The sequence below is a fragment of the Entelurus aequoreus genome, linkage group LG13 (genome assembly GCF_033978785.1).
Source record: "Entelurus aequoreus isolate RoL-2023_Sb linkage group LG13, RoL_Eaeq_v1.1, whole genome shotgun sequence".
NCBI lineage: Eukaryota > Metazoa > Chordata > Actinopteri > Syngnathiformes > Syngnathidae > Entelurus > Entelurus aequoreus.
In genome coordinates, this window is record NC_084743.1 from 42,365,580 (window position 1) to 42,383,472 (window position 17,893).

Here is a 17,893-nt window from a genome sequence, read left to right on the forward strand (position 1 = left end):
GTATGGCTCTATATGAAGTGATAATGGTGTTCCCTTCGGATCATATCTTTGACCACCACAATTTATTAGTAGAGTATTAGTAAAATGTTGGTTCTACATATTACCCTAACATTTTAAAACTACAGAACCCAATAACTAGGGGGTTGCTAGGTCGTCTATGTTTTGCTTTGGTAATTGCTAAAGATAAATAAACACATGTCCACGTGACTGGAAAAACGTCAGTTAAAAGCAAACGTAACAGATTTTAGGATAACATAAAACAATTAAATCAACCAATCTACATTGGGGCAACTGTCCAAATCAGTGAAGGAGTTTGAGACCAGCTTGAAAGCTTGAAAGCTAACACATAAACTTTACAAGTAACAGAACAAGTATGAATCCTCTACAGCTAATTTGGCCAGTAGCATTTACAGGTTCACATTTATAGTAAGCATCAACATTTCCCCTTTAATTCACTATTTTTATTATGTTTTTCAAGCAAAATGGTGCAAGGTTGATGAGATTAATGCATAATGATGAAGTGAAGTGAAGTGAATTACATTTATATAGCGCTTTTCTCTGGTGACTCAAAGCGCTTTACATTGTGAAACCCAATATCTAAGTTACATTTTCAAACCACTGTGGGTGGCACTGGGAGCAGGTGGGTAAAGTGTCTTGCCCAAGGACACAACGGCAGTGACTAGGTTGGCTGAAGCGGGGATTGAACCTGGAACCCTCAAGTTGCTGGCACGGCCACTCTACCAACCGAGCTATACCGCCCCTTGATGATGGTGTTCCTTAAGGTTCAGTTATTTAACCATTACAATTTACTAGTACAGCACAAGTTAATTATTGGCTCTATTTTACACAATTTTAATGTAATGGTGCTAACAGAAAAAGCCTTTCATTGGACATGCTTAACAATCTATTGAATATTATTATATTTGTTGTGTTCATCATTTAATTTCTGTTCAGTGCAAGATAATGCTGATAACTTATTCCACTTCTGATATTTGAGCCTCAAATATTGGCCAATACTGATATAAATCCAATATAATATCAGCATGACTTGTACATAATGTGGAATGTTAGAAAAGGCTTAATCAAGTGAAATTACTCAGCGAACAATTGTTGGTATGATTTAACTTATGGTGTCTATTGGAAATTGTTTACTGCCTTGGCGACTTATTTGTAAGTAATATGCAACTACAATTACTTGATACTTTTTTATATTGACAAATGTTGGGTTTTGGCTGCAATATTGTTCAATTAAAGACATTTTTACGTATGTCTAGTTTGTGTGCTTAACTGTTGTGTACCTGCAGTCTCCCACTAGCCTATATCCTACGATGTTAAACTTCTGTAAATTAATTTTCTAAAATACAAGAAAATACAAACGTTGTGTTTGTATTTTGTATTGGATGACATTTAGATGTTAGAGGGGAACTGCACTATTTGGGGAATTTTGGGAATCGTTCACAATCATTATGACAGACAAGACGACAGATGTATCTTAAAAAAAAAAGCATTTTAACTTAAATAAAAGTCTGCTTACAATGGTGCTAATGGGAGGTCTTCTATTGCGCCCATAAAACCAAATAAATAACCATCCAAAAACTGCCTACATTTAGATTTTGCAACTTGAATATTAAGTAAGTATTAGTGATATTGTTATTATAAGCGCTAACATAGAACAACTATTTACTTATAGCAGCGCCATGATCGCTAGATTGTGTGGCTATGTTGACATTAGTAGCTGGTAAGCTACCCTCTCGCGTCAGAGCTCGTGGAAGTTTATTCTAGATCATAAACAATTCCTCTCACCTTGATAATAGAAAGATGAGTGCGTAATCCGAAAAGTTGGTACACTTTGAAAGCCAATTTAGACTCGGAATGATGACCCCCCTTTTCTTTGTAAGCATTATGAGTCATTCTTCATCCAAACGGGAATGTAACAAGATTCTATTAGTCGGCATTTTAATGACAGCAGACATTGTACAGTAAGTGATGTTTTATTATGTTTGTTGGCTCTCATGAAGTCTGCAGTGAGTAGTAATCAGTGATGTTAAAAAAAACCGAACAATGTGATCCTTTTTTTAAATTAATGCGCAGCGTATGCTTAAAATTATCAAAATATGTTAATATTGCATGTTATTATGAAAGTGCCTGTTAATACATGACATATATACTTACAGCATGTATATAAAACCTTAATGGAGGTGTTTGGATGTTTTTAAGGGCTTTATAGGCAGAATAGAGCGACTCCCATAGGTAAGCGGAATATGTTCTTGTCTTACATAAGGATTGTGAATAATAGGCAAAACTCCAAAGAAAGTGCAGTTCCTCTTTAACTACCTTTCAAGCTCTGAAGAAATAAACGCGCTATGAGACTGCTTGTATCGAAGAGCTTGTATTGGAGATTTTAGATGGAAGCCGATATAATTTGATACTTATCTAATTTTTGCTGATATTCGGACAATATACAATGTCAATATCGGATCGAGACACTCTGAGTTTCTGGTGTCATACTGCAATTATTTAACTGGACTTTAAGTACTTGTACATTCTCTACAGTATTTTCCACTTACCTCTCTAGTGAAAAGCATGGCGGTGTCAAAGTGCTCCGGGTGTCTCTGACTTGATGGGTTGAAGAGCTGCTGCCAAGAGCAAAAGTTCCTCAGGGCCACTCCTCCATTGCTGGAGACATCTGGACCGACTTCCTCATCCTCTATGACTAACAACTTTACTACCACCAAATTCACTGAATTCTTGATGCTGGGGTGCTTGTAGAGCTGAGCAGCCATTGACATTAAAGTCAAAATGTAGTGCTGAAGACAGGAAGAAAACATGGAAGGTACTTAGAAATATTGAAAATGTGAATGACAAGTTTATTACAAACTATGGAGATATTTCTTTTTGCGGGTATAAGTGAATGTTTCACCAAATAATGGCTTGCATTTGGCTAATACAGTACTACAAATTTTGCAAAGCAGAACAATTTCAGTTGGACATTGCCATTTCTTTGCTTTAACTGTGCATTGTCAAGCAGTACAAAAAATTAAGAAAAGCTGGAGGAATTGAGACTTTGAGGCTGAACCAATGCCTTTCAAAAGACATGCAACGCTAAAGACTCTATGTAAGAAGTTATACAATCATGTGACCATTCAAATTGCTTAGATCAAGGGTGTCTAAACTTTTTCCACTCGGAGCAGCATACAAATAAATTTAAGAATGTGGAGGGCTACTTTTGTAATAATTACCTTTTTGCTAATTGAACACACAAAATCAATCTGAAGTAGTTCAAAGCATCCTAAAAAGTTAAACACAGTGCAAGTTCTCGTCCACCTTTTTATTCTGATATGTCGACAAATGTGGCTACATTTTAGAGACCAGTGGATATGTTGGTTAAACAGAAATGTGAAAGCATCATAACAAAAACACCCGGTTTAGTTGTACCACTAATTCAACAGTCTAAAGTTACTATACACAAATTGTTCAAAAACTGAATTGAGCATGATGAATGTCATCATTACTTGTGCTAGCTGTATTTTCATTCCAGGGTTGCTACATTTGTGTGCTGTCACTTAGACCGTGCTGTTGCCATCTGGAGGGAATGAGGGGAGCAGATGCCATGAAGTCTGAAAGTGATGTGGAATATTTTAGACTCTTTTGCTAAGTGAATAATTAAGATTGATCCTCTCACTGGACTTGAACGTGGAAAGACTTGCATCCAAATAGTCTTATGTCCACTGGCCATGACTTTCATTCAAAGCAGCAACAGGCATGCTCATCCCTCAAAACCAGTAAAACGCAGGAACTGAATGCACTTTGAAGGCATTGGCTATAGCTTTTCCAATGTTCCTTGTGTGGAAACATTACTGATGTTGTGACATCTGGTGTTCAAACCAAAGCCAGGTTTATTTGTCTGACCTTTGTCTATTTTACCGTGAGGTCTGTGAAACCTGTTTGACAGCAGAGAACACTGTTAAATGACAGGCCAGTAGTTTGGTCAGTACAAGACAAATGCATTATGCTAAAAATAAAATAAATAATATGTGTGGCATTTCAAGATTTTTAACCCATTAAAACCAGGACCCTTTTTTGCTTAAAGTAAAAATAATGGGGGATATATATATCACAGAACAAATGGAACACACAAAACACATTTATAAAGTGTATTTTTTCCAACAATGCTAATTAATATAAAAAATGTGTGCTAGAATATATGCGTTAATGGTGACGTTTATGTGTTAAGTTGTTCATGGCAACACATTTTTATGTGAGTATGGATGCATGTTCCTCAGGAACCAATTTTAGGTCCCTCTTTTTCATCGTTACTGTATATGCTACCTCTTGGGGACGTCATTAGAAGACACAGCATAGGTTTACACAGTTACGCTGATGATACACACTTGTACATTGCCGTGTCTCCTGATGACACAGAACCAATAGATACCCTTTTAACTGCATTTTAGACATCAAGTCATGGATGGCAGTGGATTTCCTACAACTAAACCCTGACAAAACAGAGGTTTTAGTTATAGGTCGCAAAAAAGGCCATAGGGGGAATCGGTTACCAAAATGACAAGATTTTAAACAGTCAAATCTATAAAAAAAACCTGGGCTTGATTTTTGACTCCAAACTGACTCTTATCCCACATATTAAAAATATTACAAAAATAGGTTTTTATCATCTTAAGAACATAGCAACACGAAGGTGCTAATGTATGCTTTTATTTGTTTACTTTATTTATGTGTGTACATGTGTGTGTTTGTTGTCTTTTCTCCTTTATTCTTTTTTGTGCAAAGAATAAAGGAGTATGAAAAGTGCTATACATAAAAGTTTGATTTAATATGTGTTACATTGTTCATAGTAAATATGTGTTGCATTGTTCATGGCAACATGTGTGTTTCAGACACAAAAACAGATACCCCCATTTTCCTTGTGATGAGTAAATCAATGTTTTTGGTGGCATTTTTCATAAAACCACCATTCTGCTGATGGGGGTAGCAATTGAATTGTTTCTTACAACCAAAATGAAAGTCTCAATTTAAAAAATGTGCATTTGTTACAAACATTTTATTTTGATCATTTTGTACACATTTTGCAAAAAAAAAAACAGATAACTCCAAACAGTGTTTCTTTGCAAACAAAGACTAATCTACTTAGGTCTTAAAAATACTGAAAACTGGATTTTTTTTCAGAGGAATTCTATCACTGCAATGAATAAATTTGAATTTTGTGAGTGATCCCTGGACATGGGGTCCAGGGTTTACATTGATCACTGCATCACACAACAACAACAGCAGAGTCAAGACACGATTCAGTTCGTCATTTGAGAGAGTGGTGGCTACACACATATCCCATACACTATGTGCACAGGCAATAGAGGGGATTTTTACGATCGCACTGTCAACCTTTCATGCTCACTGACCACTTGGATTTATCAGGACAGCGTCTCTTTTTGCACCCAGTACGGTAGAGCACCACACAATCACTGATTTCAACAAAGTTACTCATAATTGAGGCTTTAATTTAGTTACAATCATGGCCAAACAGACACGATTTAAATTATATGAACTAAAATTTGAATTTAAACCAAAACAAACCAAACCAAACAATGCTTGATGATATCATCAAATTGCAATGCACTGATTGGTCCTGGTGGATTTGTCTGCTTGTGCCACAAATACAGCTGGGCGCGTGTCAGTTTCTGAAGTATGAGTATTCAACAGTGAAATGCAAAAGATAAGTCGCTTTTGGGGAAAATTTGATTTTAACTCCTCGTAGAGAATGTTGTATGTAAACTATTTAGTGGTAATCACAGCTCAAAATCGGTGGAATTGCTTTCATCGGTTTCTGCGTCTGAACTCCTAATATAAGTTACATTGTTCATTGTAACATTTCTGTGTTACATTGTTTATGGTAACATACAGGTGAAACTCTAAAAAATGGAATGTCGTGCAAAAGTTCATTCATGTCAGCTTCAAATGTGAAATTGAGATGTGACATAAACAAATTACATGCAAAGTGAGATATGTTAAGCCTTTATTTGTTATAAGTTTGATGATCATACCTGACAGATTTTGACAACGTCAAATGTTCTGAGATTTTCTATTTGAGGTTTTCAAGAGCTGTAAGCCATAATCATTAAAAACATATATCAAAAGAAGGCTTGATATATCTTGAGATGCATGTTATGAACCTATGTCATATATTAGTTACACCTTGTAAATGTAATTTCTGGAATAAACAAACCTTTCGATGATATTAAAAAATTTTAGTTCCACCTGTATATGTTAAATTATTCATTGTAAATGTATTTTATTTGAACATATCTCAACTTGACATGTTTTTTACTTATCACAAACTGTACTACAACTTGAACGAAAGAACATAATAATTATAAAAAAATATTTAAACTTGCTGAATGGCCTTTTTGCAATTGCGCTATTGTGACAAATACATCACAATTGGGGGTTAAATCACCAAAATTATTCCCGAACGTGGCCACCGCTGCTGCTAACTGCTCCCCTCACCTCCCAGGGGGTGATTAAAGGCCTACTGAAATGATTTTTTTTTTATTTAAACGGGGATAGCAGATCTATTCTATGTGTCATACATGATCATTTCGCGATATTGCCATATTTTTGCTGAAAGGATTTAGTAGAGAACAACGACGATAAAGATCGCAACTTTTGGTATCTGACAAAAAAAAGCCTTGTCCCTACCGGAAGTAGCGTGACGTAGTCAGTTGAACATTTCCGCAAAGTTCCCTATTGTTTACAGTGATGGCGGCCAGAAGTGAGAGCGATTCGGACCGAGAAAACGACAATTTCCCCATTAATTTGAGCGAGGATGAAAGATTTGTGGATGAGGAAAGTGCAAGTGAAGGACTAGTGGGGAGTGGAAGCGATTCAGATAGGGAAGATGCTGTGAGAGCCGGGGGTGACCTGATATTCAGCTGGGAATGACTACAACAGTAAATAAACACAAGACATATGTATACTCTATTAGCCACAACTCAACCAGGCTTATATTTAATATGCCACAAATTAATCCCGCATAAAAACACCTAGGTGTTTGTTATGCTAGCTCCTAGCTACTAGCTCCCGTCCATATAACCCGCCAATACAATTCAAACACCTGCACAACACACACACTCACTCAGCCCAAAGGAACGTTTACCTAACCCAAGGTTCATAAAGCTTATATATTTAACCAAAGTTACGTACGTGACACGCACGTATGGGCAAGTGATCAAATGTTTGGAAGCGCGCGGGTGGGACCTGATATTCAGCTGGGAATGACTACAACAGTAAATAAACACAAGACATATATATATACTCTATTAGCCACAACACAACCAGGCTCATATTTAATATGCCACAAATTAATCCCGCATAAAACACCTAGGTGTTTGTTATGCTAGCTCCTAGCTACTAGCTCCCGTCCATATAACCCGCCAATACAATTCAAACACCTGCACAACACACACAATCACTCAGCCCAAAGGACCGTTCACCTAACCCAAGGTTCATAAAGCTTATATATTTAACCAAAGTTACGTACGTGACACGCACGTACGGGCAAGCGATCAAATGTTTGGAAGCGCAGCTGCGTACTCACGGTACCGCGTCTGCGTCTGTGTATCCAAATCAAAGTAATCCTGGTAAGAGTCTGTGTTGTCCCAGTTCTCTACAGGCGTCTGTGTATCGAAGTCAAAGTCCTCCTGGTAAGAGTCTCTGTTGTCCGAGTTCTTCGATCTTGACTGCATCTTTCGGGAATGTAAACAATGAAACGCCGGCTGTGTTGTGTTGCTGACTTCCCTCGCAAAATACTCCGCTTCGCACCGACAACTTTCTTCTTTGCTTGCTCAGCTTCTTTCTCCATAATGCAATGAACAAATTGCAACAGATTCACCAACACAGATGTCCAGAATACTGTGGAATAATGAGATGAAAACAGAGCTATTTTGTGTTGGCTTCAATGGGGGAGCCATACCTCTGTTTCACTGGCTACGTCACGCGCATACGTCATCCTCCAAAGGAGTTTTCAACCGGAAGTTTAGCGGGAAATTTAAAATTGCACTTTAAAAGTTAACCCGGCCGTCTTGGCATGTGTTGCAATGTTAAGATTTCATCATTGATATATAAACTATCAGACTGCGTGGTCGGTAGTAGTGGGTTTCAGTAGGCCTTTAAGGGTGATGGGTCAAATGCAGAGAATAATTTCGCCACACCTAGTGTTTTTGTGACTATCAGTGGTACTTTAACTTTAACTTTGACATCAGGCTTGCCATAGCATTTTTAACTTTGACATCAGGCTTGCCATAGCATTTTTAAGGCTAAAAGTATTTTTTTCTAGCTTGTTTAAGTACAATAAACCGCGCTTTTGGAATTGAGCAAACTTACCTGATAAATAGGGAAAGCCATATCTTGGAATATCACATGACTGTCACATGACCACCACTCCAAATTGTTTCTATTGAACTTGTCCCAATAGCTTACACAGTTTTTTTTTACTGTATCACTGCTGTTCCTACTGGTATTTATTTATTTATGTTTTTATTTTAATTTTAAACATGTTTTATATTGTTTGTCTTGTATTTTAACTGCACCTTAACAGAGTAGCCACCGGTATTTTCGTCATGTTTGATGACAACAAAGCGCTCCATTCTATTCTATTCTATTCTATATAATAATAAAATGCATAAGCAGTTGTTTAATAATATCATGAAGCAATTATACATTTTTATTCATACATAGTCTCTATTTCTATATATACGGTATATATTAACTGTGGTGTGGTTTAGTGAATTTTGAGTATGCTTGAAACATATACACTGAAGAACATCACGTGTTTACACTAAATGAACATGCCTGAAAGGAGTAGAAAGAAGCACATCTTTATTTCCAATAGCCTTTCCCCTTATCTCAGCAATTACTGTCGGGCTGCAGCTATCGATTATTATAGTAATCGAGTAATCTATAGATTAGTTTGTTTGATTAAAGGGGCTGTTTGCAACATTTACACATGCCTAAAGGGCACTAACTTTCCAATATATTTTAAGCGTTATATCCCGCCTTCTTACATCTTCTAGGACATAATGATGTGCACGCGCCTTCACTTTGGTTGTTGTTAGCTATTGATAGCAATTTGGATAGTTTGTGTTAGATGTCATTGAATGTATATTCTATCACAAAGACAACATGACTGCAAATTGTTTGTTGTTTCTCTTGGACTGTTTATGTATGTGTGCACGTGCTCCCTGTTAACAAGACGGGGTGAGTGACAGCCATAAACAGCAATTATTTTTTCCACATCAGAAAAATGTTTTATTACATCAGCTTAGTAATTGTGAAATATATAGACCGTTTTAAAACAAATGTGTTCTGGCAAACCTGGTAACATAAGCTAGCCAATGGTGTTCTGGTAATATATTTTTTGCTACTAAAAATTTACATGTGAGCAAATTGCAAACAGCACCTTTAATTGCAAACAACACCTTTAATCGAGTCATAAAACACACTTTATAGCCTATGTGTGTATATTAGGTAAAATAGTTGAAAAAAAACTAAATACATTTTCTTGCCATAACCTTCAATCTGGTTTTTTTTCTAACAAATACACATCATCAACATTGAAATTGCACCTTCTACATGTGTGCATTTATGAAAAAAATAAAATACAATTAGAATCTACACTGTTCACCACAGCTCTTATGTGTGTTCTATGGTAGCGGCCGTGCAGAAAACTGTGTCCAATTAGTTAAATTAATTAAAGTTCCGGGCACTCCAGGCAGTCCGTATTTTAACAATTACTGTATTTTAAGTTTCACTCATTAAACAATTAAACAAAGCAACAGAACATAAATTAAAGCTTTTTTTTCTAATCAAATTAATTGATTCAATCAATTAATCGTTGCAAGCCTAATTTAATTTTTAAACAGTAAAAATGTTTAATTTAAACAGTAATAATTGCCATCGAAAATTCGCAGCAATATTACTGGCTAATAATTGCATTACTTCCACAGTAACATTTACAATAATTTACTGTGAAAAAGATTTACTGCAGAGTTGTGATTTTACTGTTAATTCCTATTAAGTTACAACTATATACTGTAACTTTAGAAAAGTAATTATATAGTTCATTACAATAAAATGACAGCTGCTGTAACTTCACAAATCTATTTTCATAGTTAATTCCTTTCTCTGTTCAACAACATACCGCTATTGATTGTACAAGAGTGTGTAAAGCAGTCTACGGAAACCCTTTGAAGACAAATCAGTTTGATTTTACAGTAATTTGTTGTGATATTTTAGAGGACTATGATTACAGTGTGTTACTGTAAAGTAACAGTTAATTGCTGTGCAACAATAGGATATTTTAATTTTACAGTCATTCGTTGTAAGGTTACAGAAAATGTTGTTTACCGTATCATACTGGGGAAAAATAAAGTTAAATGCTTAAATACTGTACTTATCAATTGTTCACTGGTTACCTTTTTAGTAAATTAAAAAAAGGGATAAAAAGTGTAACAGTAAAGTAGATTAGCAATTAAGGTAAAATATGCTGATAAATTGTAGTTATTATTATTGTGGTTATTTAGCATTTTTTAGATACCAGAAACAAACCAAAACAAAAAACGGTACAAACCTTGATTAACCAAAAATGCACGGTGAGTTGTTTGTCTCTACCAGTGATTCTCTAGTGGTACGCAGGCTCTATGGAGTGGTACGCCAAATAATTAATTGATTAAAGTACAGTTTTAATTTTTCATAATCTATTCTATTTTCCTATATTCAAACACAGTGTTACAGGTCAAACTGTAATGTTACAGTGGCCAAAACTATTAAATATGCTTGTTAAATAAAACCTCTACCTTGTTTTTAACGAATACTTAGGCCTACTATGTTATTGTATTTAAATGTTGGTCATTATGGTGTTACTTGGAGAGCCAAGTGTTTTCTGAAGTGGTACTTGGTGAAAAAAGTTTGAGAACCACCGGTCTATACTGTGTGGTGAGAGTATTTTGACAAGCTCATAAATTAATAATAATGAAAACTACAAAACCACTTGTTCCAGGATCTACCGTATTTTTCGGAGTATAAGTCGCTCCGGAGTATAAGTCGCACTGGCCGAAAATGCATAATAAAGAAGGAAAAAAACATATATAAGTCGCACTGGAGTGTAAGTCACATTTTTGGGGGAAATGTATTTGATAAAACCCAACACCAAGAATAGACATTTGAAAGGCAATTTAAAATAAATAAAGAATAGTGAACAACAGGCTGAATAAGTGTACGTTATATGACGCATAAATAACCAACTGAGAACGTGCCTGGTATGTTAACGTAACATATTATGGTAAGAGTCATTCAAATAACTGTAACATATAGAACATGCTATACGTTTACCAAACAATCTGTCACTCCTAATCGCTAAATCTGATGAAATCGTATACGCCTAGTCTCTTACGTGAAGGAGCTAAATAATATTATTTGATATTTTACGGTAATGTGTTAATAATTTCACATAAGTCGCTCCTGAGTATAAGTCGCACCCCCGGCCAAACTATGAAAACAACTGCGACTTATAGTCCGAAAAATACGGTATTTCGGACATTTTTTTTTAATTGTATCGAAATCCGTCCTTTCCAGCAGGCACAAGACATTGATACAACGTTGATTATACATACATGTCCTTTAAAACTAACTTCGTAACATCCATCCCATCCATTTTCTACCGCTTGTCCCTTTTGGGGTTGCGGGGGGTGCTGGAGCCTATCTCAGCTACATTCGGGCGGAAGGCGGGGTACACCCTGGACAAGTCGCCACCTCATCACAGGGCTACACTTCGTAACAATGTTGCATAATAGTTGTATTTCAACACTGAGACAATGTTGATGTCTAACATTGGATCCACGTTGTTGGTTGGCAAATGACCAAAATTCAATGGTCAAATCAAAGTCAAAACCTGACATTAAAGGCCTACTGAAACCCACTACTACCGACCACGCAGTCTGATAGTTTATATATCAATGATGAAATCTTAACATTGCAACACATGTCAATAACTTATAAAGTGCAATTTGAAATTTCCCGGAGAACTTTCGGTTCAAAACGCCTTTGAGGATGACGTATGCGCGTGACGTAGCCAGTAGGACACAGGTATGGCTTCCCCGTTGAAGCCAATACGAAATAGCTGTTTTCATCTCATTATTCCACAGTATTCTGGACATCTGTGTTGGTGAATCTGTTGCAATTTGTTCATTGCATTATGGAGAAAGAAGCTGAGCAAGCAAAGAAGAAAGTCGGTGCAAAGTGGAGTATTTTGCGAGGGAAGTCAGCAACACAACACAGTCGGTGTTTCATTGTTTACATTCCCGAAAGATGCAGTCAAGATCGAAGAACTCGGACAACAGACTCTTACCAGGAAGACTTTGACTTTGTTAACAGACGCAGACGCGATACCGTGAGTACGCTTCCAAACACTTGATCGCTTGCTATAACTAGCTCGAGCTAGTAGCTAGTAGCTAGGAGCTAGCATAACAAACACTTAGGTGTTTGTTATGCGGGATTAATTTGTGGCATATTAAATATAAGCCTGGTTGTGTTGTGGCTAATAGAGTATATATATGTCTTGTGTTTATTTACTGTTGTAGTCATTCCCAGCTGAATATCAGGTCCCACCCGCGCGGTTCCAAACATTTGATTGCTTGCCCGTACGCGCGTGTCATGTACGTAACTTTGGTTAAATATATAAGCTTTATGAACCCTGGGTTAGGTGAACGGTTCTTTGGGCTGAGTGAGTGTGTGTGTTGTGCAGGTGTTTGAATTGTATTGGCTGGTTATATATACGGGATCCCGTCCATATTACCCGCTCGAGCTATAACTAGCTCGAGCTAGTAGCTAGTAGCTAGGAGCTAGCATAACAAACACCTAGGTGTTTTTATGTGGGATTAATTTGTGGCATATTAAATATAAGCCTGGTTGTGTTGTGGCTAATAGAGTATATATATGTCTTGTGTTTATTTACTGTTTTAGTAATTTCCAGCTGAATATCAGGTCACCCCCGGCTCTCACAGCATCTTCCCTATCTGAATCGCTTCCACTCCCCACTAGTCCTTCACTTGCACTTTACTCATCCACAAATCTTTCCTCATCCTCGCTCAAATTAATGGGGAAATCGTCGCTTTCTCGGTCTGAATCTCTCTCACTTCATGCGGCCATCATTGTAAACAATAGGGAACTTTGCGTATATGTTCAATTGACTACGTCACGCTACTTCCGGTAGGGGTAAGCCTTTTTTTATCAGATACCAAAAGTTGCGATCTTTATCGTCGTTGTTCTATACTAAATCCTTTCAGCAAAAATATGGCAATATCGCGAAATGATCAAGTATGACACATAGAATAGATCTGCTATCCCCGTTTAGATAAAAAAAAATCATTTCAGTAGGTCTTTAAATAAAAGTCGTCAAAGAGCATGTTGTTTTATCGTTACGTTTGAGTAGCTCAACATCAGGACCTAATTCAAAAAGTTCTCAATGTTGTTTCAGTATCTTTTGCCTGCTGGGTGGAGAGCGTGTTTTCTGTATTGGTACTTTATGAAACAAGTTTGAGAACCACTGGTTTATACTGTTTGGTGACAGAATGAATGTCAACAATAAGTATTTTGACAAACTAATATACTAATAATAAAACACAAATACTAAAGCACTTGTTCCAGGACCGATTTCAGACGTTTTCTGAAAATGTTATCTAAATCTGTCCAGCACTTATGTTGCTGACCCTGCAGGCACAACACATTAAAGGCCTACTGAAATGAAATTTTTTTATTTAAACGGGAATAGCAGATCCATTCTATGTGTCATACTTGATCATTTCGCGATATTGCCATATTTTTGCTGAAAGGATTTAGTAGAGAAAATCGACGATAAAGTTCGCAACTTTTGCTCGCTGATAAAAAAAAGCCTTGCCTGTACCGGAAGTAGCGTGACGTCACAACCGGTAGTGCTGCTCACAATTCCCCGTTGTTTACAATGGAGCGAGAGAGATTCGGACCGAGAAAGTGACGATTACCCCATTAATTTGAGCGAGGATGAAAGATTCGTAGATGAGCAACGTTACACTGAAGGACTTGAGAGGCAGTGATGGACGTATCTTTTTTCGCTCTGACCGTAACTTAGGTACAAGCTGGCTCATTGGATTCCACACTCTCTCCTTTTTCTATTGTGTATCACAGATTTGTATTTTAAACCATCTCAGATACTATATCCTCTTGAAAATGAGAGTCGAGAACACGAAATGGACATTCACAGTGACTGAACATGTAAATACACGATTAATAATTCAGCTTTGCGAAGCTAAAAAAATAGAAGCTAACCTAGCTACGTAGCCAACGTGATAGCAGCAGTCTCAAATGCAGATAGAAACTAAATAAATAAAAAACCTGACTGGATGGATAGACAGAAGATCAATAATACTATTAAACCATGAACATGTAAATACACGATTAATAATATTCCCCTTGGCGAAGCTAAAAAAACAGAAGCTAACCCAGCTGCGTAGCCAACGCGATAGCGTCAGTCTCAAATGCAGATAGAAACTAAATTAAAAAAAACCCTGACTGGATGGATAGACAGAAGATCAATAATACTATTAAACCATGAACATGTAAATACACGATTAATAATATTCCGCATGGCGAAGCTAAAAAAACAGAAGCTAACCTAGCTGCGTAGCCAACGCGATAGCAGAGCAGTCTCAAATGCAGATAGAAACTCAATTAAAAAAAAACCTGACTGGATGGATAGACAGAAGATCAATAATACTATTAAACCATGAACATGTAAATACACGATTAATAATATTCCGCTTGGCGAAGCTAAAAAAACAGAAGCTAACCTAGCTGCGTAGCCAACGCGATAGCATAGCAGTCTCAAATGCAGATAGAAACTAAATTAAAAAAAAACCCTGACTGGATGGATAGACAGAAGATCAATAATACTATTAAACCATGAACATGTAAATACACGATTAATAATATTCCGCTTGGCGAAGCTAAAAAAACAGAAGCTAACCTAGCTGCGTAGCTAACTTAGATGCGGCGGCGGGCGTTGTACGCTTTTGACGACACCCCGGCCGCCATCAGAGTCGGCAAGAAACATATATTTCCCCAAAGTTACGTACGTCACATGCACATATCGACACACACGTACGGGCAAGCGATCAAATGTTTGGAATCCAAAGCTAGACTCACCGTAGTGCGTCTGTTATCCTGCTCAAAACACAACACAACCTCCTGGTGTTGGTGTTGCTGTAGTCCGCCGCTCCACCGATCGCACCTACAACTTTCTTATTTGCAGTCTCCATTGTCCATTAAACAAATTGCTCAATCGCTTTATTAACAAGCGGTAACTGGTTGTAGTTCAAAAAGTAACGCACACACATACACGAGCTGCTGTTAGCCAAAAGTCACGCTCACACACACTAAAGTTCTCCGCCAACTCACTCGCGCATGCGCGTTCCCCAAACCCTTAAAGACACAGTACACTAATGCAAATATCACAGATATTACAGTATTGTACTTAGCCGCTAAGACACCGATCGATCCCACCTACAACGTTCTTCTTTGCAGTCTCCATTGTTCATTAAACAAATTGCAAAAGATTCACCAACACAGATGTCCAGAATACTGTGGAATTTTGTCGAAGAAAGCAAGAGGCTTTTCTATCGGGTCCGATGGGGTCCAACCACTTCCATTGCTTTTGTGACGTCACGCGCATAAATCATATCCAAAGGAGTTTTTCAACCGGAAGTGTGGCGGGAATTTTAAAATTGCACTTTGTAAGTTAACCCGGCCGTATTGGCATGTGTTGCAATGTTAAGATTTCATCATTGATATATAAACTATCAGACTGCGTGGTTGGTAGTAGTGGGTTTCAGTAGGCCTTTAAAACAATGTTGTGAACTTGTTGAGTTAAGCAACTTAACGTTGGAACAACACACTTTTTAGACAATGTTTAATCAATGTCTGGTTCTGACGTTGATTTGCCCATTGAATATTGGTCATTCCCCGACCAATATTCTGCAACACAAATACAACATTAAAACAACTTTGTTTTTTTACGTTTATTTAATGTCAGAGTTTAATGTCGATTTGACCTTTGGAATATGGTCATTTCCAAACCAACAACATGCATCCAACATTAGACATCAACATTGTTTCAATTTACAGATACAACTATTTTGCAACGTTGTTTCGAAGTCAGTTTTAAAGACGTATATGTATAATCAAAGTTGTATCAATGTCTTGTGCCTGCTGGAAATAGACGGATTTCCATAAAATTTACAAAAAATATCCGAAATAGATCCTGGAACAAGTGGTTTTGTAGTTTTCATTATTATTCACATATGAGCTTGTCAAAAATACTTATTGTTGACATTCATTCTGTCACCACACAGTCTCAAACTTTTTTCCATCTGGACTACTGGGTGTGAAGTTGGAGACAATGCAGGTGGAGGTGTCCTGGGTTGTTGATTACCTGACTGACAGACCACAGTACGTGCGACTGCAGGACTGTGTGTCTGACAGGCTGGTCAGCAACACCGGGGCCCCGCAGGGCACAGTCCTCTACCCCTTCCTCTTCACCATCTACACCACCGATTTCCATTATCACTCAGAGTTCTGCCACCTTCATAAGTTTTCTGATGACTCTGCGATAGTGGGGTGTATTGAGGATGGTGATGATGAGGAATACAGGGCACTGGTGGAGGACTTTGTCACATGGTGTGGAAAGAACCGCCTCCAGCTTAATGTGACGAAGACCAAGGAGCTGGTGGTGGACCTGGGAAGGAGGAGGAGTACTCCGGCGACCCCTGTTTCCATCAGGGGGGTCGATGTGGACATGGTTGAGGATTATAAATACCTCGGTGTACACATGGACAACAAGCTGAATGGGTCAAAACACGCTGAGGCAATCTACAAGAAGGGACAGAGCCGCCTCTACTTCCTCAGGAGGCTAGGATCCTTCAACATCTGCACAAAGATGTTGAAGATGTTCTACGAGTCGGTGGTGGCGGGCGCCTTCTTGTACGCCGTGGCCTGCTGGGGCAGCGGGCTGAGAGCGAGGGACGCAAACAGACTGGACAAGTTGGTAGAGAAGGCCAGTAACGTGGTGGGAGTGGAGCTAGACTCTCTGGCGGTGGTGTCAGAGAGGAGAAGTCTAGCAAAACTCCTAGCCATTATGAACAACACCTCCCACCCACTACACTCGGACCTTGCAGAGAGAAGGAGCTCGTTCAGTGGAAGGCTCAGACTCCCAAAATGCAACACGGAACGACACAGGAGGTCCTTCATTCCGACAGCCATCAGACTGTATAATGCATATGTTCCTTGACTGCACTTAAATGTACAGTATATGTAGTATATGTAGAATATATGTATATTATTGATATATTATATATATATATTATGTTATATATATTATATTATTTATTATTATTCTTGTCTATTGTGAGCGAACTGTGGTGCTGAATTTCCCCCAGGGATCAATAAAGTACTTTCTATTCTATCTATCTATTCTATACCACTTCAGAAACCACTTGGCTTGGTAAAATAATGTTTTAATGAAGCAACACTTTTTTCCTCCCAGAACATTCAGTATGAAAAAAAACCCAATACAAACAAGATAACAAAAATAGCACAAAAAAGTAAAATTGGAGAATAAAAGTGTATTTTAAGACATTTAACGTGTTTTCAAGGGTTACAATAAAACAGATTTGATGATTCTATGAAACCAAACATGGTTTGTCACAAGGAATGCACATTAAATATGCGAGTTATGACTCATAGGAAGCATCTCCCATGCATGCTGCCAAATCGTGACCAAGTCACAAGAAATGTC

The 17,893-nt window shown here is 37.6% G+C and overlaps 1 protein-coding gene across 1 annotated transcript in view; it reads right to left on the bottom strand.

The window, feature by feature from the left end:
* Window positions 1-17,893, bottom strand: part of adamts8a (ADAM metallopeptidase with thrombospondin type 1 motif, 8a) — a 39,171-nt gene that overhangs the window by 20,186 nt on the left and 1,092 nt on the right. Inside the window, exon 2 of the mRNA XM_062067882.1 lies at window positions 2,568-2,807. Coding sequence (XP_061923866.1) covers window positions 2,568-2,807 — 240 coding nt within the window. The remainder of the gene's footprint in view (window positions 1-2,567; window positions 2,808-17,893) is intronic.